This window comes from Octodon degus, unplaced genomic scaffold, assembly GCF_000260255.1.
Source record: "Octodon degus isolate 3935 unplaced genomic scaffold, OctDeg1.0 scaffold00096, whole genome shotgun sequence".
NCBI classification, from domain to species: domain Eukaryota; kingdom Metazoa; phylum Chordata; class Mammalia; order Rodentia; family Octodontidae; genus Octodon; species Octodon degus.
The window spans coordinates 9,423,255-9,446,746 of NW_004524672.1; the positions used below are offsets into that span (position 1 = coordinate 9,423,255).

General features: G+C 50.0%; 1 protein-coding gene across 1 annotated transcript in view; it reads right to left on the reverse strand.

Moving 5' to 3' along the window:
* Positions 1 to 7,906: 7,906 nt before the first annotated feature.
* Positions 7,907 to 23,492, reverse strand: part of Stk11ip (serine/threonine kinase 11 interacting protein) — a 17,380-nt gene continuing 1,794 nt past the window's right edge. Inside the window, exons 3-25 of the mRNA XM_004638171.2 lie at positions 21,652 to 21,857; positions 21,388 to 21,462; positions 20,861 to 20,956; positions 20,428 to 20,535; positions 20,258 to 20,329; positions 19,184 to 19,310; positions 18,873 to 18,976; positions 18,655 to 18,750; positions 18,487 to 18,528; positions 18,141 to 18,287; positions 17,883 to 17,967; positions 16,862 to 17,221; positions 16,503 to 16,708; positions 16,139 to 16,255; positions 15,829 to 16,006; positions 12,282 to 12,500; positions 12,088 to 12,191; positions 10,724 to 10,821; positions 10,449 to 10,627; positions 10,153 to 10,234; positions 9,920 to 9,990; positions 9,241 to 9,488; positions 7,907 to 8,294 (exon numbers count right to left, since the gene is read on the reverse strand). Coding sequence (XP_004638228.1) covers positions 8,145 to 8,294; positions 9,241 to 9,488; positions 9,920 to 9,990; positions 10,153 to 10,234; positions 10,449 to 10,627; positions 10,724 to 10,821; positions 12,088 to 12,191; positions 12,282 to 12,500; positions 15,829 to 16,006; positions 16,139 to 16,255; positions 16,503 to 16,708; positions 16,862 to 17,221; positions 17,883 to 17,967; positions 18,141 to 18,287; positions 18,487 to 18,528; positions 18,655 to 18,750; positions 18,873 to 18,976; positions 19,184 to 19,310; positions 20,258 to 20,329; positions 20,428 to 20,535; positions 20,861 to 20,956; positions 21,388 to 21,462; positions 21,652 to 21,857 — 3,170 coding nt within the window. The 3' untranslated portion in view covers positions 7,907 to 8,144. The remainder of the gene's footprint in view (positions 8,295 to 9,240; positions 9,489 to 9,919; positions 9,991 to 10,152; positions 10,235 to 10,448; positions 10,628 to 10,723; positions 10,822 to 12,087; positions 12,192 to 12,281; positions 12,501 to 15,828; positions 16,007 to 16,138; positions 16,256 to 16,502; positions 16,709 to 16,861; positions 17,222 to 17,882; positions 17,968 to 18,140; positions 18,288 to 18,486; positions 18,529 to 18,654; positions 18,751 to 18,872; positions 18,977 to 19,183; positions 19,311 to 20,257; positions 20,330 to 20,427; positions 20,536 to 20,860; positions 20,957 to 21,387; positions 21,463 to 21,651; positions 21,858 to 23,492) is intronic.

Genomic DNA, 23,492 nt, shown 5'->3' on the forward strand with positions numbered 1-23,492 from the left:
TTTGTTTGTTTGTTTGTTTGTTTGTTTGTTTGTTTGTTTTTGGAGAGTGTAGTTTTGCTTCTAGAGGCTGTAATAAAGCAAGGAAGTTAAGCTTGAGGTGAGGCCTGAAGCCTAGGATCACAGCCCAGCTCAGCCACTTGTTAACTGTGTGACCTTGAGCCAGCCATAGAGTTACTCTCCAAGACTCAGAGGCTCTACCAGCAAAGTAACAGTGGGGTGCTGAGAGGCTGAGGGGAGTGGGAGGAGCAAAGCCCTCAGTACAGTGACAGGCACTAGGGGTAAATGGCAGCTCCTTTGACCGTCATGACAAATCTAAGAGGTGTGAGTCCCCAAAAGTCCTTAAAGCCAAATTAAAGACACCTACTCTGAGCTGCACATGGTGGAACATACCTGTAACCACAGCTACTCAGGAGGCTGAATCAGGAGAATGGCAGCTCAAATCCAGCTTTCAGAGACCCCATTGCAAAACAAAAGGTCTGGGGCTGTAGCTTAGTGCTCCCTGAGCTCAACCCCCAGAATTGGAGAAGGGGAGCAAACTCAAAGAAGACAGGAAGATCCAGAATGGCTTTTATCCTCACCAGTAAGATTCTGGCACTGCTCAGCCAATGAATTTTTTTTTAATTTCTATAATTTTTATTTACTTTTCATTACTAGGGATGCAACCCAGGACCTCACCTATTCTAGGCAAGTGCTATGCCACTGAGCTAGTCCCAGGCCCAGTGGACCAGTCTTTGGTAACCCCAGCATAGCAGGTAAAGACTTTTGGAAGAAGAGCCCCAAGTGGTCATGAAGGTTGCTGCCAAAAACATCTGCCCCCGAGCCCCAGCAGAGTAACCAGCGAGCCCCAGCAGAGTAACCAGCTTGCTTTGCTGTCCACTAGCCTCATGGCAAGACATTTTTACAGGCATTGAGAAACAGCCTAGCCTCTGGAATTAATGGATGCTGTATCTAAAATTCGAGTTCAATGCTCGGCACAGGACGGGTGGGCAGTAAATGTCACATTGATTAGTTACTATGGCTGTTACTCTTCAGTGGTTTATCCCAACATAATCCACATGACCCTCAGTAAACCTGGGCTCAGCCTTGACACAAGCTGAATCTCCAGCCAACACTACCGACCCTGAAGTTTCTCTCACCCCTCTGAATCTACGTTCCTGGACATCTTCCTGCTGTATTTGTGGCTAGAATGGCATTTGGATGTAGGACTCTGTCATGCATCTTTCACACTCCTCCTCCATCCCTACCTGAGCAAACAGCCTTCTTTGAATCTTACTGTCCTTTGAGGGTACTAAGCAGGACAGAAATTAGAACAGCCCACCCGCTTTTCTGCCCTTTTCAGAGTCAAAGCCTTATGGAGTCATGGGAGATTTTGAGGAAGAACAAGGAAGAAAAGGAAGTAGGTTAGCAAGGAAGTAGGTTAGTGACAGCAGTCGGCCAGAAGCTGGGGAGGCGTGAAGGAGCAGACCCCTGCCCCTATGGGGTCAGCCAAGCAGAGGCAGCTCCTCAAGATGAAGAGCAGGGAGAAGGGTGAGGGAGTCCTACCATGCCATGGGAAGAGGGCCCAAAATACAGCAGCTTTGCAAATGTTGTAATAGTTCATACACACCCAGTGACGTACGCGGAGGTGCACACACTTCCTCCGTATACCACACCAAGTGTTTTGTGTGCATTTGGTGAGGAAAATGTGTACAGGCCTTGCTGTTTTGTGTGTGTGTGTGTGTGTGTGTGTGTGTGTGTGTGTGTGTGTGTGGCCAGCTCAGCCCACCAGGGAGCGGGGCTGGCTGCAGGCCTTGCTCTTGAGCAGCTTTCACACAGCAAACAGGCAAACACAGGATTCACAATTACAAACTGTGGTAAGTGCCCCGAGTACAAAACAGTACAGGAGACCCAGGTGACAGGGATACATGTGCAGGTATGTGCTCAGTAAGGAGGTCACAATCAAGCAAAAACCTAAAGACTATGAAAGACTCAGACATGCAAGGAAGGGTGGCCTGGGGAAGCCAGGGAGGGCAGAACATGCCTGATGGAAGGACGAGCCTAGGAAAGGCCTTGTGGCAGGGCAGAAAGGCTCTTCATTGATACCAGGATGGGCAGGGCACCGTTTTTCCCTGCTAGGATGACAGCAGGGAAACGTCTATACTCCCTAGAAGTTGGGGCCAAGCACTCAGGAGGCTGAGGCAAAAGGATCGCCATAAGTTCAAGGCCAGCTACAAAGTAAGTTCAAGCCAGCCTGAACTGTATAGATAAACCCTGTCTCACAAAATAAAAGAAGTTGAGGCCACCAGGTGCCACATATATAAAAGCATTGGTAGTTAAGTCAAGGTGAACATTCTAGAAGGCCTAAGGAGGAGTATAGTTTAAGAGAAAGAGCCCAGGTTTTGTAGGGCCCACGTCGGAGCTCTAGCATCCCCTGGGTGAGGTCACCCCATTCACAGAAGGTTCAGCTTTCTCACCTGCAAGACAGAGACCAGCTTTTCCTTTGGTGGGTGGGGGGGGGCAGATTGAGGGAGTAACGTCAAGGAAACAAAGAGCACAGAGGCCAGCATAAGTAAGTAGATGCTCCAAAGCGGTGATTACTAGGATATTCTCCTACTGTAATCTTTCCATCCCTCACCCCCAGCGCTTGGGCCCCCTTCCCTCACCGCCCCCCTGGACTGCACACTCCCTGAGAGCAGGAGCTGGTATAGTTCTTTGCATCCCTGCTCCTATCCTCTTGATAGAGCCTGGCTCATTGGGAGCGCTTAGGAAGCAACTGCACAAGCACTGGAAAACAAGTGCGAAAGTAATTATAGCAACTAATAAACTGAAGAATGTTTTTGTGGAGGACAGAGAGGTCATCTAGTCCAAAAATGAATCCAGAAGAAACAACCCAATGACCCACACACCCTGTCCTCAGAAATGTCCAAGCGCCCTCTGAGGCCCTGGGGACATCTCCACTCCTAAACCTCTGGGCAATAAGATGCACGCGCTCGCTCTTCCAATTACATTTGCAGGCAGCATGCAACTGCCAGGCTTTTAACTAACATTTCTTCAGCACTTTATGGCCCTTACATTACTTCCACCACACTCAATAGTTTTGTGAAGCCTGTGGCTAAATAGCGAGCCACAAAACCGAGGCATAATCCTGAGTCTTTCCTATCTGAGTCCTCTCAGCTTTTTCCTATACTGCAGCTACATCTGCTGACCCTTGAGTCACACCACACAAATTACTGCATGCACCCAAGAGACAGGGAATTGTAATGCACAGAACCAGCTTCGGAAAGCTACCCCAGCATGTTGACAGAGGAGAGGAAGGATGTCACCCTAACTCCATGTGACTCAAACAAAAACAGAATTCCTCTTAAGGGGAAAGTGGGAGATCCTTCATACCAGTCTGCTCACCACCATCAGTCTTCAGAATCCACATTTATATCACTCAGTTGTTCACAAGGCCCCAGGAAAATTTAAACCCACATATTTTAAATCTATAACAGAGAGTTTAAATGACTTGCTCTCAGCCCCCCTCATCCACTGCCCACTTACTCATTCCCCTAGGGCTTATCCATACAAACACATGCATACATACAAACACAAGCAACCATGAGCATGCATTTCATCCCTCCCACTCTTTTTTTTTATCATTCTTTTTTCCCATAATTTTATTGATAAACAAATAGCAATGAGACAGCTTCAAATCAAATTGGTAGGACAGTTTCAATAATTAACACATTGCATCCTCCCACTCTCTTTCCAAGCATCTTCACGTCACTCAGGTGGTGATGCCGTTTCAGGGTGAGACTCCTCTCTCCCTGGCTTTCCAGGAGCTCTGAGGCCTCTGCTGCACATCCTTCACAGCAGCCAGGGCCGGGCAGAGGCCTCGCCAGGAGATCGATAAGTATTTGCTGGAGAAAAGAAGCCAGGCTGAAAGGGCAGCTCGATCTCTGGAGAGAGTCCAGGCTGTGTGAGGCCAGCCATGAGCTCTGTGCAGGGTGGCAGGGACCAGGGAGGAGGAGTGTCCCTCTGGCCAGGTGAACAGCAGCCCAACACAAAAAGGATGTACTCCAGGAGGCTGTGGCAGGAAGACTGCAGAGTTAAAGTCCAGCATAGGCAAGTTAGCAAGATCCTTCCTCAAGATAGAAAAGAAAGGAAAGGGAGAAAAGGAAAAGAAGCTACAGGGTCAAATGCTACCTGGAGGGCTAATGGCTTTACTGCTGGCCACAAAGTTCTGTCTTCTGAGTCATCAGAGAAAAATGGGAGGCAGGATCTCAAGGACTAACTAATCAAGAGAGGGAAAGGAGATGAGCTAGGAAACATGGCAATGTTAAGCCATGCAGTTATATGTAAAAGATGAGCAAGGCAATGATCCTGAGAATATTCAGAAGATTCTTTAATCTAGGAGTTAATTGGAAAGATTCTCACCCTGACTAACTATATATACTGATACCTGGGAACTAAGCTACTGCACTGCAGATGGTAATTTGTAACAGTTGTTTCATGATGGGAGTGCCTGTCATTGTGGTATTCTGAATATGGGCGGCTTGTCATGACATGCCAGTTACTGCTAAGATGTCTCTCGGGTAGATGGATGTTCAAGAAGAAGACGGTGGTGAAGGAAAGCAAGAGACAGGAAAAGGAATATTGTGGGACTGTCCTGCTTCAAGGTTGTATATGGTGAGATTTTTGGACTTATGTGCAAACATGAGAAGCATAGAATTCTTTATCCTATTTTTTAAAATATCTGTTTTTTAAATGTTTTTTTTATCATATTCTGTAGGGACTTAAAGTTCAACATATCAATACTTGATGAAAAATACCTGTTCCCTTATTATGCCTAAGATGTTTGAAATGCAGTGAGATAGTGAGGTTAAGATTGATAGCCCAAATCGTTTGATAATAACAATAAGCTTTTCTTCTGGATGGTTAACAACCTAAGTTTGCAGACCAAAATTAGAGAAAAAGGAGGGATACAAGGAAAGCCAACATTTTGGCCCTAACCTTCTAAGGTCAATTAAGACTCAGGACATATGAGAACTTGTACTGTAACGTCATGTACCTCAGTAGTGTCCCAAATTTTCTGATCAAGAAGATTATGGGGCCAAAGAGGAAAGTGATCGATGACATAGAGTGGGCCTAAGGAGAGTCACACTGGGAGAAGACACTCTCTCAGGCTTTCACAGAGAGCACATTGGCCAAGCAATGGCTGTGACTCATCCACATGGCTGCACTGATAAAGGTTCTACAATCTAAGGTACAGGATCTCAGGACAAATCCTGAGGGCATTTCACTGACCTTCTCAGACCAAAAAGCTACAACTCTTGTTGCATAGGTTCTGCTTTACCTTGGTCTTAACCATCCAGTAGAAAAGTATGAAGATGAAATATAAGAAATAAAGCCATGCTGTTAAGTTGAGCTGTAGGGGACTCAGGTCAATAATTTCTGACATTGCCAGTTAAACAAAAGACCCAATGCTATTATGGGCTACTGGACTCTTTTAGAATATTTTGCTGAGTTTACACACCTGTAATATTCAATAACAGAACTTAGAAAAAATGGGGTATACCGATGAATGTCCATTTTGTATCTGTGTATTCAAAGAGGTTGGGATAGATATATAGTTGCATTCTCTTAATGAATAGAATGATTTGTTCTAATGGTGTTTGTAAATAGGATCACAAGTCCGCATCTTGTACAGCAATTAACCACTAAGAAGAATATATGCAGTGTATTATTTGTTGAAACTGTACTTCCGATTTGATTTGAAACTGTCTCATTGCTATCTGTTTATCAATAAAACTTTGGAAAAAAAAAAAAAAAGAAAGCAAAATGGGGCCTGGGGATTGAGCTCGGCTTGCCTAGTAAGCTGAAAGCCCTGGAACCAGTCCTCGGTCCTTAGCACCAAAAATGAAAAAGGAAAAAAGGATCGTTGCACAAAGATTGCAGAGGACTCTCACATTGTTAAACAAGAATGTTCAGCAAGTCTTGAAGTACAAAGGCGTAGAAGCTGCTTCTCCTTTGATTCCCCACCACACACACACACTCACACACACACACACACACACACACTGTACACACTACGCTAAATGACTAGAGATTGATGTGCCCCATCTGGACCACAACTCCCAGCCTCTGGAGAAGTACTTCCAAAGGGACCAAATGGGAGGTGGTGTGGAGCAGTGCTGGGTCAGAGGCTGGGAAGGTTGCCTAGGACCAGCACCGGATCCCATTCAGAAACTGCAAAATCATTCACAGGATCGGGCCCTGGACATCATTGAGGAACTGAACTACTAATTTTGGGAAGTTTAATTTGCTTCAATTAAAAATTCAGGGCAGCTCTAAGCAAAACAAGTAGGTGAATTTCTCTTCCAAGCCTCTGCCCAGACCTCTCAGCAGGCCTGTTCCTGAGGGAGCCGCACCCAGCTGCTAACTGGCCCTTTGCTAGACTCTTAGGAATTCCCGCCCACCCCCACTCCCGCCAGACCAGACCAGGGCTTTGCCTGGGGAAGAACTAATCTTAGAGCTTAGTCTTCATGCAATGCCTTAACCAATGCTTTTCTGGAAGAAATGTTACATAGGAGTGTATGCAATATTTCTTTCTTTGAGACAGTGTCTGTGTAGCCGGCTGGCCTTGAACTTACTCTGCAGCCCAGACTGGCCTCGAACTCATGGTGATCCTCCTGCCTCAGCCTCCCAAAGTGCTGGTATTTCAGGCTTGTGCTACCATACCTGGCTCCTGAAATTTGACAGAAGCACAAAAAGTGGGTAACAATGACACCCTAGGTCCAGAAGAGACTTAGGTGGTCAGCAGCGAGAGCAACTCACTTTTTGCTGTATATGCTAAGGTACAACGTAAACTTCCTCATACATATTCAGTATTCTTCAAATAAATTTAAAAATTATAGTTTTGAACATGTCCCCTCTTCATCTTTAAATATTCTGACCCCAAAGACTTAAGATATGATGCCTGGCCAGGCCAGGGCTGCCCAACCATGACACAGCGCCAAGCCCTGTGTCCCACCAAGCAGTCAGGCCACAAGCCAGTCAACAGCAGCCCAAAGCAAAAAGTAAGCTGGATTCATCAGTCTCATTCAAGAAGAGGAAGCAAGGACCAGGGCCACTACACAGACACAGGGGGCCCTGTTCCTACTGTGTCCATTCTTGAGGCCAAATAACAACTCTTACCCAGGCTGCCTCAAGCTTAAATCCACACCACTCCCAAACGAAGGGAGGGTTTCTATTAGCTCACACAACCTAAAATTATAGGAGCATCACCTGCGGGCACAACTGGACCCAGGGGCCCAAGGCCAGCACCAGGGCTTGGCCCTGCCCTCTGCATCTCCACCCTCCTCTCTCAGGAATGTTCTCTCCTCGTGGCTGGCCAGGAGCTCCAGCCTGTCCTCTCAGCAAGCCCCCAGGAGGAAATGGACCTTTTCCATTTGTACCAGGGCAGGACCAGTGCTAAGGCTTGGTGGGCCATACCAGGGCACAGGGGCACTCGTGAGCCAGTCCCGAGGCCAGGCATAGAGACAAGGAGGGGTTAACCCATGAAAGCCAATGGGCTGTGCTTCCAGAAGGTGGCAGGTGTGGGAAGCTCCAAATGCCCAGCTCCACACCCCTCACAAGATACCCTCTCCAGTAACCTGAGGTCCTCACTTCCCAACTGAGATGAGAGAGTGAGTTCCTGAGCCTGGTTACTTGGTTGGCAGGGATTCCATGCCCAGAAACATAACCGGTCACCAATCAGGAGGACAGGGTCCCCATGAGTCAAGAGTCCTATGTGACCTACCAGCCATGGCCAGGGTAGAGCTGGAGATGGGGTCTCAGCGCATAAACAAAGCTGTATGGGCGCTGCCCAGTCAGGAAAAAGCTAGTGGGATAGCAGGCCTTACAAGCAACATACCTGAGTATCACTTGTAACAACTTAATGGAAATAACTTTATTGATACCTGAGAAAAAATTCAAGAGAAACCTTCCCACAGACCACACAGCTTGTCCCCTTAGACCGGATCACCCAGCGGCCAACCATTTCCCTCACCCATCCACTAAGCCACGGTCACTGAGAACTTCACCAGCACCCAAAGGCAGAAGTCCACAGCCAGAGCCAGGGACCAGAAGAGAGCACCTCCGCGGCATAGCTCCTGAGGTCAGGCTGGGCTGATGTGGAGGTGTCATCGGTCAAGGTCCACAGCCTCCTGGGTCACAGTGCGGAGTCCGATAGAGAACAGTTCTTCCCAAGGCTCTCGGATCCAGGCCAGCAGGGCTGTCAGCTGCTCCTGACACACAACACGGAGCGCCCAGAAGCTCTCCAGCCGGGACACCTGGCAGGCCGAACAGTCAGCAAGTGAGCTACATGGGAAGCCACCATGGGTGGGGACAGGAGACCTCTGGGGGAGGACCACCATCTTCCTGGCTCATCATCTCTTCCCCTCCCCAAGCCCTGTCACTCCCCATAAAAGATGTGGACTGCCAAGAAGATTATAAATTCAAACCCAGCCTGGGCTTAGTGACTTAGAGTCTCGAAATAAAAAGGAAAAAAAAAATAGGCTATAGATGTAGTTAATGCAAAAGCCCTGGGTTCAATTCCCAGGGCCACAAGGGAAAAAGAGCGACAGATGCCAACCTTGAGCCTTGTAAATAATCCCAGGGGCAGGGGAGATGGCTCAGTGGAATAAGCATTTCCCTGGCAAGCGCAAGGGCCTGAGTTCAATCCCCGGTTTCACCAATAAATAAATAAATAAACAAACAAACAATCCAACTGCACTGACTGTGGGCACGAAAGGCCTCTCACACTTCAGACTTGTTTCTAACCTCCCCTACTGCAAAAAATGTAAGTTCTAGAGTCAGTTTCAAAGAATGACATGGGCTCGATGCATGGCTCTGCCACTTGTGACCAAGCCTCAGTGTCCTCATCTGTTAAACAGAACCTTGTTAGTGTGGAGGTATGAAGGTCCAAAGCCAACACACAGTGGGCCGATCCCAAAGCTCACAGCAGCATGGCCTCCCGGCTGGTAAATACCCAGACTAAGCCAGGTGTTTCTGTTGCTGGCAGCTGCCTCTCTCACCTCCTGCTGTTCAGCCAACCCCACAAACTGCCCAGCTCCCTGCACCCTGTAGAAGTCCTGCGTCCCTTCCACCATGCCAGCCCATCCCTCAGCTCCATCCTGCAGCTCCATCCTGCCTCCACTCCAGGCCTTCCTAGACCCATTTCCACGGCAACCTCCTCGCCTGGCATTTCCACTTGCACATGCAGACACAGACACACACCTCGTCATAGAAGACCAGCCGCAGGTCCTCAGGGGCTGTGCGATAGAGCAGCACAGAGCTCAGACTGCTGAGTGGCTGCTGCTCCCGGACCAGCACAGAGGGGCCCAGCCCCACGCCAGAGGCCTTCTCAGAGGCTTCACCAGATGCTGCTGGGAGGGGAAGCTCCGCGTGGGATCCTGCCAGGTCCTCGTCTAACAGGTACAAGGTGGCCAGAGTCAGCAACAGGGACACAGGACAGGCAGAGGGTCCTGGAGGAAGAGATGCAGCACAAGGCCACCGTGAAAAGTTGCAGAGGGCCTGGATCCCTAGGGGCGGCACCACAGTGGCTCAAAGCAAGTGGCATGAACTGCACCCTGGAGTAGGTCAAAAAGCAGCCTGTGCCCCTTCCCCAAAGGGCTGGGGATCCCTGGCCTCCAAAGCTGCGGCAGCCATGACAAAGGGGGAGCCACTGCCCCTTCACAGGATGAGGGGAGCAGAACCAGCCAACCTGCCCACTTCAGGGAAGCCTGGACCCCAAAGCAAAGGTCTCTGGAAAGCTGGGAGTCCAAGTACCCGACTTCCCCTGCACAGACATACAACTCCCAGGCTGCTGTTAGAATACTGGAGGAAGTGGGAAGGCCTGTGACCAGGACTAGGAAGGGTACAGAAACCAAGAACATCTGCAGCATGGAGGGCTCACCTTCAACCAGGAACACCCGAAGGTAGAAGAACCGGGGAGCCTCTGAGGAAGTGTCTTGTCCCAGCAAAGGCCTGGGGCGCACGAAGGGCTTCAGCTAGGGGTAGGATGGGCTTCAGGGAGGGGGAGGGTTGGGAGTGGACAGGGCTTGTGGAAGGAACAAGGAGGAGCGGCAGCTCAGGTCCCGCCTGGCCCAGGACCACGTCTGCGCTCTGTGGAGAGGGCCCTGAACTCACCAGAGCCGGTGCTGTGGGGTCACCTCCTCCTCTGTGGCACTGACACAGTTCCTCCGGGTGGGGGGAAGAGCCTGCAAGACACCTGGCCATTGCAAGCCAGGGACAGGAATCCTCAGAGGCCTCTTCTCTCCTCTATGCCAACCTCTCTCTATCTCTCCTGTCTGCCTGTTCTCCATAATTATGGATTCCAGAAACTTCTCTAAGGGTAAGTTCTATGACCTCCACTTCTACTTCAAGGCACCAAACTAGGGATCTGGCCCTCAGGGCCCTGCCTCCCTCCCTCCCCCACCTCTCACCAATGAGCTCCTCGAGGAAGAGCTGGCAACACCTGGCATCTCGGGGCAGCAGCACACAGCTGCCCGCCCCAGCTGCCCACTCCAGCCGCAGACTCTGGCCTGCCAGGCCCAGCTCCATTCCACTCAGATCCTGCAGGGGAACGGCCAGGGTTGGCTGGAGCCAGCTAGCTGGAGGTCCGCTGTGGAGGAGGGGGCAGAGTGACCAAGGCTGAGGGCAGAAAGACACTGACAGGGCGACCCCAACACTGCCCTAGCCACAGGCCTGGCTCACTCACCAGCTGTCCCCCGTCACCTTCAACAGGTAAAGCATGTGATCAGACACAACCACTAGACACAGAAATTCCTCCACGAGACCTGACAACACCAGCGGCACCTAAGGGGAAAGGAAGCTGGTGAGAAACCAGAACCAAAGAGGAAAATGCCAGACCATAAGCCAAGCTGCCCTCCCCACCCCAATCAGTGTCAAAGTGACCTTGAGCTCAAACAGCCTCTCCCATCCTCCACTCTTCCCACACGCCATGAATCCCAAATTCACTCAGACCACCAGGCTCTGCTGGCCTCCCTCCTCCTGCTGCACTACACCATACCGACGGTTCCAAATCACACAACTGATCATCACTCCCCTGCTTCAAATCCTCCAGAGGCTCCATCAGTCCCAACTCCTTGGCAGACACGGCAGGATGCTCGTGAAGAGGCCCCAGACTGCCTCGGTCTTCCCTGGGGCACTTGCTCCTCACCCTAGATATTGGGCACTGTCCCCCAAAGCCGCTCTCTCATGTCCTTTCCCTTATTACTCCTTGCTCACCCTTCAAGGCTTGGCTTAGGTATCACCCCTGCTCAGGAAGACTTTCTCCCCCATGGTGGCTAGCTGGTGCCTTCTACGACACTCATCATAGCACTTACAGCTGCACCACCTGATTCAAGCTGAAGACTGACTTCTGTAACCCTGCATGTCCAGCACAAGCTACATGCTCAATAGTCCCGTAACACTGTGTTTGTAAGGACCACTTTATGGTTTGTGTCTCGCTGCCCCCCAAGCCAAGCCTTATACAATCACGGGGCGGCTTCTGCAGCTTGATTGATCCTAGATCCAATGCTGGCATTAAGGGTGTGAGTACACTGGGACAGATACTCTGCATCACAATGTGAGGAGGAGAGAGAGGCAAGAAAACTGCCTGAACTGCTGCCACTCTACATTCTGCTCTTTGCCGCCACCAAGAACGGCTGTCCTCTGCCATGCGCCATTCTGCCTTGAAGCCAGCTGAGTGTGGACTGATACCTCCACTGTGAGCTAAGTAAACTTTTCCTTCTTTCATTTTGAGTGTCGGGTATTTGTTCCAGCAATGAGAGAAGAGTAACAGGCAGATAGGAAGCCTCATTCCTTGAGCACCAGGGCTATGCCCAGCAGCTACGCCCAGCAGCTCACACGCTGGCTCTGAGCGAATGCACTCCGTGAGGTGGGAGGGATCATCTCCGCTGGGAGGGTGGAAAACTCAGACTCAGGGATCTGGAAGTGAACCCAGCAAATCTCTGCTGTGCCCAGGGCAGAAGGCAGACCTGGAGGTTCCCCGGCACTTGCTTCACTCTGGAAGACAGTGGCCCTGTGGCTAAGGGTCTGGGCAGCACCAGTGACACAGACCTTGATGCAGCACTGGAACTCCTCCTGAGCAGCAGCAAACACCTCAACGTCCAGGAAGAGCCGGAGTTGGTGGTCCACAAAGCAGAAGCCACGGTGCTCACCAGCTGGGGAAACCATGAAGCCATCAGCCAGCTCCCAAGAACCTACAGCCCTCCCCTAAGACGCCACCCCCAGCTTGTTTCTCCTGTACTCACATGGACTGAAGCTCTGACTGCTGCGACCACGGGAGACCAGGATATTGTCAGCCCTGCTGGGGTGGTCTCTGTGACCAGGAGAGTCACAGACAGGACTGGAGGGCTGAGAAGGGGCTGCTGACAGCTCTGCCTGGTTCTGCTCTCCATGGGCAGTTTCCCCAGATGGAGCCAAGAGAACCACATGGTCACTACCACAGCTGGGACACACAGCAGGAGACTCTGGAAAGGAGATGCACAAGGCCTGTGAGACCCCTTGCAGCCATCCCCACCAGGCTGGTGACACTCACTGCCTCTCTCAGCCCTCTCCAGGCCCGCAGGTGCAGCTTCCTACACATCCAGCTCCCTCTCCAGCCAGGCACTGACTGACCACACTTCACCCCTATTCCTCAGCCCACAGCTCCCCCAAAATGCAGCCCACCTTCTAACTCCAGGCCCTCTTAGACTGGGCCAACTCAACCAGGCCCTGCTCTGAGTCCCCCCAACCCCAACCTTGGGCTGATCAGTTATCTCAGTGCTCTACCAGCAATGTCTGGAGAAAGAAAATGAACAAATTGGGAAACGGTTTGGACTCCAGTACCAGATTTGGGTCCAATTCCAGGCACCATCAATTAACAGCTCTACCCTCTGCACCTGGCTCCTATGTGTAAGATGGGACAAACATGGCGTCTGTTACAAGGCTGGCAGGGTGGCTACGTGGAAGCCGGTAAAGAAGGTAGGACAAGGCTCACCAATTAGCGCACAGACACTTGAACATCTAGAAGGTGCTGACTGACATGGCTGCCAGGCAGCAGAATCGTATTTCATCTCTACAGCAACTCCCTATCCCTGAGGCATGAAGTTGAATGCCTGTAATCCCAGCTACTCAGGAGGCTAGGGCATGAGGATCCCAAATCCGGACCCAGCCGAGGCAATTTAGCATGACTCTGATATAACATAAAATTGTTGGGGCTGGTGAGATGGCTCAGTGGTCTAAGGCACCTACTTGGAGCAAGCTTAGCAAAGCACAGGGACCATGGTTCAATCCCCCAGCACCACATGCCAGCCAGCCCCGCCCCCTGGTGGGCTGAGCTGGCCACACACACACACACACACACACACACACACACACATAAATAAATAAATAAATAAAAATTTTTAAATAAATAAAATTGTTACAAGGCTAGGACATTGTCAGTGATAAGAGTGCTTGTGTAGCACGTGTGAGGCGGCCCTGGGTTCTAAAAACAAAAACAAAAAAACCAACCCTCTCCAACAAGGTGAGAGCTCTACCACTCAGCCAACATCCCCGGCCCTCCTTCCAACAATAACCTCCCTACCTTTTTTTTTTTTTTGGTGCTTTAAACAATTTATTTAACTGAAATGGACTTCCATTTGTTTAACTGAAATGACTTCCATTTACTTTTTTTTTTGCAGCACTGGGGATTGAACTCAGGCCCTTGTGCTTGCCAGGCAAGCACTTATTCCACTAAGCTATCTCCCCGGCCCATCCATTTACTTTGATACATCGTTTCCCCATGGTTATTTACAGGATCTTCAGACTAATATAAATATTTTATAAATATTTGAATAGTTGGGTATATACCTGCACAGTACTGCAGCAATATCTTTCAGCAAGAAAAACACCGAAGAGTAAAAACTAGACACAATTACCAGGTACAGTGAAAATCTGCTGCAAATATTTCTGAGGTAAGAAGGCACCACATACCTGTTCAACTAAGAAAACTACCCTTACAACACAGGATGATTTTATTTTATGTGGGACCTAGAACACATAAGCTGCCAATTGGGTGCTGAATGGCAGAGCAACATCCCCAGCTTATGCCATGAATTCAGAGGGAACAGGTTCCAACAACTCAGGTTCCCTTCCGTTGGGCCTCACAAAGTGAGCTTCTCTGGAAGGGGTAGGCTGGTGCTTCAGCTGAACCCAGGTATCTTTCTCCTTGGCTTCTTCTTTTTCTAAATCAGCTTTTTTCTTTTTTTTTCTTTTTTTTCCGGGGATCAAACTCAGGACCTTGCACCTGCCAGGAAGGCATTTGTGCCAATGAGCCAAATCTCCTGTCCCTCCTTTTTCTGAACATTTTCCTTGACACATTTCAGGAAGCTATCACAACTTTTTGAGTGTTTAATATGCTTATTTCGGACATTAATCCTCTTGACAAGTATGTTAACCTTGTTTGTTTACAACAAGGCCAACACACTCTGGGTAGACTCTTCCTGTTTTGCCATGGTAACATTTGTGAGGCATTCCTTTTTGCACAATACCCATTCCCTTGATGTCTACAATGTCACCCTTTTTATAGATTTGCATGTATGTGGCCAAAGGAACAACCCCATGTTTTCTAACAGGCCTAGAGAATATATACTGGGTTCCTGTCCTCTTGCCCTTTGTGTTAGTCATTTTGGGAAATAGCAGTTCTGACCAAAAGGCTCCCTATCCAATTCTGTAAACAGGAAAAGAAAAGATCAAATGTCTATGCTCCGCCCAAGACCTTATAGATGAGGGACAGCAGCCTCCACACGAGGGACCCCTGGACTGCACAGAAGCTATGCTTGCTGTCTGCTTGTTACATCCAGACTTCATAAAGTACACCATGGGCTGGGCTTGGTTAGAGGAGGCAATTGAGACTCAAATCAAAGGAGAAATCAAGGGCCGGGGAGATAGCTCAGTAGAATAAGCGCCTGCCCAGTAAGCACGGGTCCTGAGTTCAATCCCTGGTACCAAAAAAAATCAAAGGAGAATCAAGCCCAGGGTAATGTGCATTAGAAACGCCACCCCAGAGAGGACCCCAGGAGCCACAGGACCTGTGGAGCAGAGCCAGGGGTCCAGGCCAGGTGAGGGCTGCTAGCACTGCATACGCCTCCCCGGCCCTGCAGGGTTGCAGCCTCCTGGGTAGCCAAAGGGTGAGGAGCAGAACAGCGCTCTATTTTCTAAATAAAACCTCAGGCCCTGCTGCAACTGCCCCCAGGAAGAGATATGTGGTTGAAAGTCATGCATCTTAACATGGCTGTTATCAAGAACATTCTTTTTCCTCTTCAGTATCTCCTCAAAGACCTTGCCTTTCGATTATAATGGAGAAATCTGTTGTTTTAGAGAACAGAATGTATAAAAAGATGCCACAAGGCACTATTTGCTATCAGGAAGATTACAAGGTCAGTCAAGGAAGGACAGCCTACTACAGTTACCAACACATCTCACTCAAAGCCACCGTGCTCAGAGGGCAGCATGACAACCTGACACTGCAGCAAGGACTCATCAGGCTTTGTCAGTTCTGAAATATTAACCAAAAAAACCACCTAATCAGCCTCCAAGTTATGAAACAGTAATGAGCGTGCTTAAGCAGTTACAGAGAGACTGAATTTCTTGATTCTGAGAGAAAAACACCCAGGGTACAGCTTTGGTTCCCTTCTGTGTCAGTGAGGCAGGCGGGCAGGCATTTCTGTCTCTGCTCCCAGCAGCCTCATGGCTCCCTCTCCTCAAGGTCTCGATCTGTGCGGCTGCTCAAAGCTGGTTCCTCTGCAGTCGGGCAGCCAAGGGCAAGGCTGGTACCTGTCTTTTGAAACAGTGGCCTCCAGCCTTCCTCACTGTCCAACTCCAACCTTGGCTCTCCTGGCCTGAACTCACAGGCACAGCGCAAGCACTGGAACCTGCCTCCCAGAGGGTTGCTGGCCTTCCCAAGCTGCTGCTGAGCTTTGGTGGTGAACGGGTTCAGCACAGTGAGGAGCTCCTGAAAAAGCGTGGTCGGGAGGCAGCTATGAGCAGGTGGACTCCAGGCAGATGCCCTGGAAGGCCCAGTCTCCCTGCCAGAAGTCACCACCCTGGCTCTTGCCATCTCCCCCACAGTCCCCTGCCCCATCACCTGGGCAGCTGCGTGGGCATCAGGCTCCAGCACAATGTAGCGACGCAACTGCCGGTCAGGGCAAATGTAGGCAAAGCGCATCACAAGGACAGGGGCTCCAGGGAGGTGATCTGAGCCCTTCACAGCAGGGGGACAGGGGACAGGGGGTGTTAAGGTGACCCTGAGCACAGGGGAAACAACACTGGACCCCACTGAAATGCTGCTGCTAGTATCCAAGCCTTAGCAAGGAACCCCTCAGCCCAGCCTCTCCAAACTACCTGGAGGCATACTCAGCCCCCACCCAGTGCCCCTCCTCGGCTGTCAGCACTGCCTCCAGGACACCCAGTGCCTCGTACAGAACCAGCCTTCCCATCCCGCCACTCACCTTGGGCACTGGATCTCTCTGAGTTGGGCTCTCCAGCTCTAGCTCAGCTGTCACCAGACTCTGCAGCTCCAGCCGCTCCAGAGTTCGACCTGCTTGGAGTTCCACCTCAACCACATGGGCGGAAGTGATCCGGAGAAAGCATTCCATACCCCGAATCCCCTTAGGCCTCTGAAGGGGACACACCAACATGGGGCGACAGAGCTCGGCTGTGGAGACACCAAGGGAGGGGCAGGGAGGGGTGAAAAGTGCCCGGACTCTGTCCTCCCTGAGGGAACCTCCAGCCAGCCTGGCCTGGTAAAAATCTCCCAGACATTCCAACATCACCTGACCCCGGCTTCCTCAGTGGCTACAGAGCTCACCTTCCACTTCCTTCTGTTCCTGCCCTTCTTCTTCTTGTCCCTCTTTTGCTCCCTCTTCTTTTTCCTGCGCTTCCCTCTCCTCTTCCTCCCAGGACTCCGGCTCTACTCTGCTGTGCTCTACCACTTTCTCTTCTGACTCCTCAGGCCCTGCGGCTTCCTTCTCTGAGGCCTGAGGGCTTGATGGAGTCTCAGTGCCCAGGATATCAGCGGGAGAAGTGCTAAGAGCAGGAGTCCTGGAGGTGGTCAGAAGCGGGCTCCCAGAGGCCTCCAGGTGGTTCCTATACTGCAGCCAGTCACAGCCAAACCTCTCCCGGAAGCTGTTCAGGAGCTCCAGTTCCCGATGTTGTTGCACAAACAAGCCTGGTACAGGAAGGATGCAGAACTAGCTCTAGCTCAGCCCCGCCCCAGATAGCCCAGCCTCATCCTGTGGTGCTTGTATACATGCAGTGGAGGTTGAGGGGTATTACGGGCATCCCGCCAGTATCTTGTCCCCAAGCATGGAATGCTGTGGCCACATGTACTCCAGAAGCACACAACATACACTACTTTCAGAAATTCAGAAATCATAGCACATCTAGGCTCTAAGATGGCCTGCAGGGGAAAAAAAGCTATTTTTTTCTTTCTTTCTTTCTTTTTTTTTTTGCAGAACCAGGGACTGAACTCAGACCCTTGCACTTGTCAGGGAAGTGTTTATTCCACTGAGCCATCTCCCCAGCCCCAAGAAAGCTATTTAATTTTGTTTATTTTAGCACTTTCCAAAGTTATCTGGCCACAAATTTATTTTTATTATATGACCTTTCAACACCTCACAAAGTAAATGTTCCTTGAAAAGTTCCGGAAAATGCTGCTTGAGAACAGTTCCCTCTCCTGTCCCTAAACTACAAGGACAGGAGACAGACTATCAGACCTTCTGCAATGTTCTACACCACCAGAAAATCAAATTTCTCTTGCCAGACCTCCACAGTAACATCAAGATAGTTAAAGGGGGCCAGCAGAGGGGCATGCAGGAGGACTGACTCACCAGCTGGGGAGGGGTCCAGGGTTCGGGGCTCCGGATCTGTATCACTGGGCTCAGAAATGCTTGCTCGCCTCACACGGACTCGACTCTGGGTTGTGCAGAGACACAGATTCTACAAACACCAGAGCCTCCACCCATAACCACCTACCTAACCTACAAAAATTTCCCCAACTACTAACAAGAATAAAGTCCTCCTATCCTGATCCAGGGCCCTGCAACTGGACTTAACTCCAGGCATGAGGCAGCCAGGGATGACCTTACCTTAACCTTACGAAGAGGGGCCTGGGCTGCAACACCCCCTGAAGAGAGGCTGTCACTCAGCTCAGGGCCACCTGAGGTTTCAGTGGTACTCCCCATGGTCCAGGGCTGAGGTGGGGCCAAAGGACCAAGCCCCAAGGATGTGGAGGTCTGTCATGTGACAACAGGAAGAAGAAGGAGGCTGGAGCCTGGGCAGCACCTCTATGCTGCCCAAGCTAGCCAAGAAGTGGACCCTACTTTCCACCACCCAGGAGGCTCTTTCCCAGCCCCCACTCCAGCCAGGGTTCTCCCTCCCCATCTTTTCCCATCAATCCTTGCTGTTCCATTATTCCACCCCCACAGCACAGACCTGAAAATCCTTCAGTGACAAGACTTCCCCGTCAAGAAGGAACTGCACCAAGACAAAGGAGGAATGGACAGTGCTATGGTGGAGCCGGCCCCAACAAATTCCCGTATTAACATAGGGAAGAACTGGGCAGGAAAGGGGGATCAGGGTGGACATAAGACAATCACTCACTCCACGAGCAGCATCCTTGGCCTGGGGTGACAAGTACAGGGTGGTGGCTACACGATGTGCAGGGTGGAACCACAAAGGGTTCCCCTCCAGGTAGAGCTGAGAGATGGGAAGAGGCAAATGAGGTGGGCTTGGGCCCTCTGTGTGAAGAAGGCACTGACCTATGACATGGGAGGGCCAGACACAAAGGGGGCTCCCCAATGTTAAAGCACCCATGTCACCTTGCGGAGTTCGGCCAGCAAGCACAGTGGTGACAGCTCCCTGTGTCCTTCGAGCAGATTGTACGCCAAATCCAGGTGTTGCAGGTTCCTCAACTGCTCCAGGCCTGGAGCAGGGGTGAGAAAGGAAGCAAGGGCATGGGGGTGAGTGCCCAGGTGTGAGCTGGTGTGGCGGAACGCGTGCAGCAAAAGGGCGCACATCGGAGCACCTCAGCCCTCCCATCAAGACTCAGAGGCACACTGTCCCTGGGCCAGCCCACATGTCTCACTGCCCTCACTCCTTCTATGTCTGCTCCACCACACTTGCTGCCCACCTTGCAGGCTCTGGAGCTCGTTGCTTCGCAATATCAAGGTCCTCAAGGCAGCTCCTGAAGGTCCCAGCCTCGGCACCAAGTGCAGGTAGTTGTAAGAGATGTCCAGATGACACAGCTCAGACAAATCCTGTAGTGGGACAGGAAGCACACAGATTCTCACCCTGACCCAACTCGAGTCAGGGTCCTCCGAGTCCCCTTCTCCACTCGGCCTCCACCTCAGCCTATAAACACTGCAGACTCTCAGCATAAATGACTTTATCCACCCACTGCCTGGGAACAAACACTAGCACAGTTCTGACAGCTCTAGGTTGTCTCCCTAGGTTGGCAACTCCAACCCCCTTAGGTTCATTTCGGGGAGAACGAGGCTACCAAGGGAAATTTCCTCTTTGCTCCAGCCAACGCCTGAAGACAGGGCTCACCTCCTAGTCTCTGCAGAAGAGGACAGACTGACTTAGCCATGGGCCAGTTAGTTCACAATCCAGATGGCTTGCTTTTGTAAGTTTCTGTTTCTGTGAGGCTGCTCAAGCTCCCCCGTTACATTTTCCTAATCCTTTGTCCTCCATTTAAAATGCCCAGTCACCTCTGCACAATGTGGGGCTCAGTTCACATTGGACTCTCCTTCCAACTACAATAGTTTACTAATGATTAAAACCTGTCTTTACCACTTTAGTAGACCCTAACTGTTCCTTTGAAAGGGGAAAGACATGGGAGAAACATCTGCTATCATCTGATTACCACAAAAGCAAAAATTTTCTAAGCTAAGCACTAGGCTAAGTAATACTCAGTACACTTCGCAGCCATTTAACTGGACAAAGCAGGCAGTCTCCCAGGACTTCTACTTTACAAGTGAAGAAAGCAATGTAACCAACTCGTCTCAAGTCACACAGACACTAAACATTGAAACTGGAACTCTGCCTCACCCTGCTCTAGCCCCAGCTCCCAAACACCACCTCCTGGCACATGGCTCCACCCAGAACACAAGAGCCAGGCATAATACAAATGGGTCCAGGGGAGAGGGTGGGAGCAGAGCAATCCTCAGCCCAGGCACTTGGGTGCCAGGCTGCTCACACTTACCATCAGAAAGCCCTTGCAGTCCTGCACTCGGTTGTGGCTCAGGTTTAGGAAGCGCAGAGCTGACAAGAGACGCTGAGGTGGACAGGAAGAGGCACAGGATGGACTTCATACATGGCACTCTCCTCCCTCAAGCCCCTTCCCTTCCCTTCCCTTCCCTCTGAAGCACTCACCAGAGAGCTGTCCAAGGCAGTCAGGGCATTGTAACTGAAGTCTGCAGAAAGCAAAGCCAGCCAGGGGAGGGCAGAGCAGAGATCACCGCCACAGGCTGAGAGGAGCTCCTAGGTGGGGGACAGGTACTTTATTATTCCACTCTCACCCTCCTCCCCAGCATCCACCAGTCATTCATATTTTATATATCAAGCTCCCTTCAGAGATGCAGACTTAACAAAAGCCCAGGTCCTTATCCCCAGGAAATGCACCATGGGATGAGTGAGGAGGCAGATACTGGAATATTCAATACATTACAGCAGCGTGACTGCACATATACAGAAAGATACAGGGTACTATGTGGGGTCACAGGAGTGTGCAAATGAGAACATTAACACTTCATCTTCCGTGGCTCTGGGGACAAAGCATGGGGGTCCACCACTCATCCCTGCTTACCTCTAGTGTCTGAATGCTCCTGCTGCAAATTAGGGTCTCCAGCTGAGAGTAGATCCCCTGGAGGCCATGCAGGCAGTGGAGGGGGACACCTCGGAGCTGGGGCAAGGGAAGGAAGGCAGGATGATAGAACCTCACAGAGGAAAAAGGCCCATCACTGAGAGACAGGCACGGCAGCACATGCCTGTAATCCCAGCCCTTGGGAGATGAAGGCAGAAGATTGTTATGAGTTCAAGACCAGCCTGGGCTACAAAGTAAGCTCAAGGTTAGCCTGAGCTGAATAGTGAGACCCTGTCTCAAAAAGACCTCATCCCTATGTCCCATCATGGAGAAGAGAAGACAACAAAACCCAGCTAGAGAAGCTTTCAGGAAAGCATTAAATAGAAGAGATTGGATAATGCATTACTGCAGAGCAATGGTACATTCAGGCCTGCCCTCCTCACCAAAAGAGGAAATTTCTCTGTCCTCATCCCCAAATGACTGCCTACACTGAGTTTTATGCACCAACGTCCCCCAGTGCCCCTGGATACCTCCAGCTGCCGAAGAGACTTGAAGGGGAAAATCTTGATGGGTCCTGGAAGGCCAGGTCCAGGGATATGGACCAACTACGAGAAAAACAGATTACCGAGACATGGTAGTCTCCCCTTTCTCAGCATCTCTTCCTCAATATACCCACCACACCTCTGACATCATCTGGAGCTCAGCCCTGCACGCTTCTTGCATCCCTACCCTACCACCAGCCTCCATCACTCCCTAACCTCTGTGTACATCCTGCCCTATCCCCATGCCACAACCTTGAGTGAAAGTGTTTTCTGCAGTATGTCAAAGAGGAACTGAAGCTGGAGGATGATGGGAGAGTCGGCAGGGTGGGAGGGCAGAGCCACAAAGCCCGTCTGGCCAGGGCCCCATGGCCCCAGGTACAGCTCAAATACTCGATTCAATTGCTGCAGCGTGGGAGTCAGTAGGCTCAGCGTGCTACAGCCAGACAGGACCACATCCCCTGCAAGAAGAGGGAAAGACAAGATAGAGGGCATAATGAAGAGATCCTTCTCTTTGTTCTTAGGAGTGCTGACCAAAATATACCCATTCCAAGCCATAATGTAGACCTCTACTGCAGGATCAAACTTTCTGTCTCCTTCCCAGTTCAGAAGTGGCTCTCCCACCTTCTAAACAAAGTCTAGACTCTTCAGACTGATATGTAAGCCTGTTTCATTAAGTGACTCCAAAATGTTTCTAAATTCTTCTACCTTTTGCTCAAATGAGCCCAATCTAGTCACAGTGCTAGAGATACCATCAGCATGGCTCATAGCTCTTTTCTGACACATTCCCTTCTGCTAGCCTGACAGAAACCAACTGCTCTCACCCCCTACTATAGCCCTTCTCAGTAACACTGCTGAGCTCCAACACTATAATCACTCATTTTTACATAAATCAATAGATGCTTTACCTTTACTTTCTTTTCTGACTGCAAAAGTAACATGTATTTATAGACCTCAAATAGTATAAAAATATATGTCACAGAAAAATAACTTCATTATAGCACTAAGTATTATTACTGCTATATGCAAAATGCTCTAACGAGGGCCAGGGACATTGCTCGGCAGTCGAAGCACCTGCATGGCAAGCACAAGGTCCTGAGATCAAGCTCCAGTACCATATTCCATGACAGCCCCCAGAACCCAGGGCATGCCATGCCAGCCTCGAGCACACACCTGTAATCCCAGCACTGGGGAGGTTGAGACAGGAGGATCGCTATGAGTCTGAACTGCGTAGCAAGACCCTGTATCAATTTTTTTTTTAATTTAATCTTCTAACAAGACTGTCATTCTCTAGGTTTATTTTTGGTCACCCTGACACACTTCACTACACTTAAAAAGGTCCAATGAAAAGCTAGGTATGCAGATTACTCTTAACTTTTTCAAAAAATTAAGTATAAGGTCAAAGGATATGGCAGAAATAGAACAGAGGTTCTCTATACCCTTTGCCAGTTTCTCCCAACGTTTATGCTTTACCTAACTATGACACAGCATCAAATCTGGGAAACCGATATTGGTACAGTATGTGTAGTATACAGTTCTATGCTCTTTGTGTAGATCCTGCAAACATCACCAAAATTAAGACACAAAACTGTTCTATTACCACAAAGATCTCCGTCCTGCTATTTATAGTCAGGTAATCACATACCCTGTCATCGCTAACCCCTAAAACTATATCTGATTCTTCTTGAACAAATTAACAAATCCTAACACTGCCTGCAGGACTGTTTATATCTAATAATAGATATAAACATGGTTCATGGCTAGTCCCAACCTCAAAGGATTTCCTAGTCTGACAGAAAAGACAAGTGTGGGCTGGGGTTGTAGCTCAGCAGTAGAGGGCTTGCATAACATGCATGAGGTTCTGGCCTTGATCCCTAGAACCACAAAAACAAGAAAAAAAGAAAAGAGGGTAAAAAAGAAAAAACAAGTGCATAGTTACTGATAGAAGCCAGGAAATAAAACTGCTATAAAGACTTCACAGATTTAAAAAAAAAAAAAAAACGGGGCTGGAGAGATGGCTCAGTGGTCTAAAGCACCTACTTGAAACAAGCTTGGCAAAGCACAGGGACCTCGGTTCGATCCCCCGGCACCACATG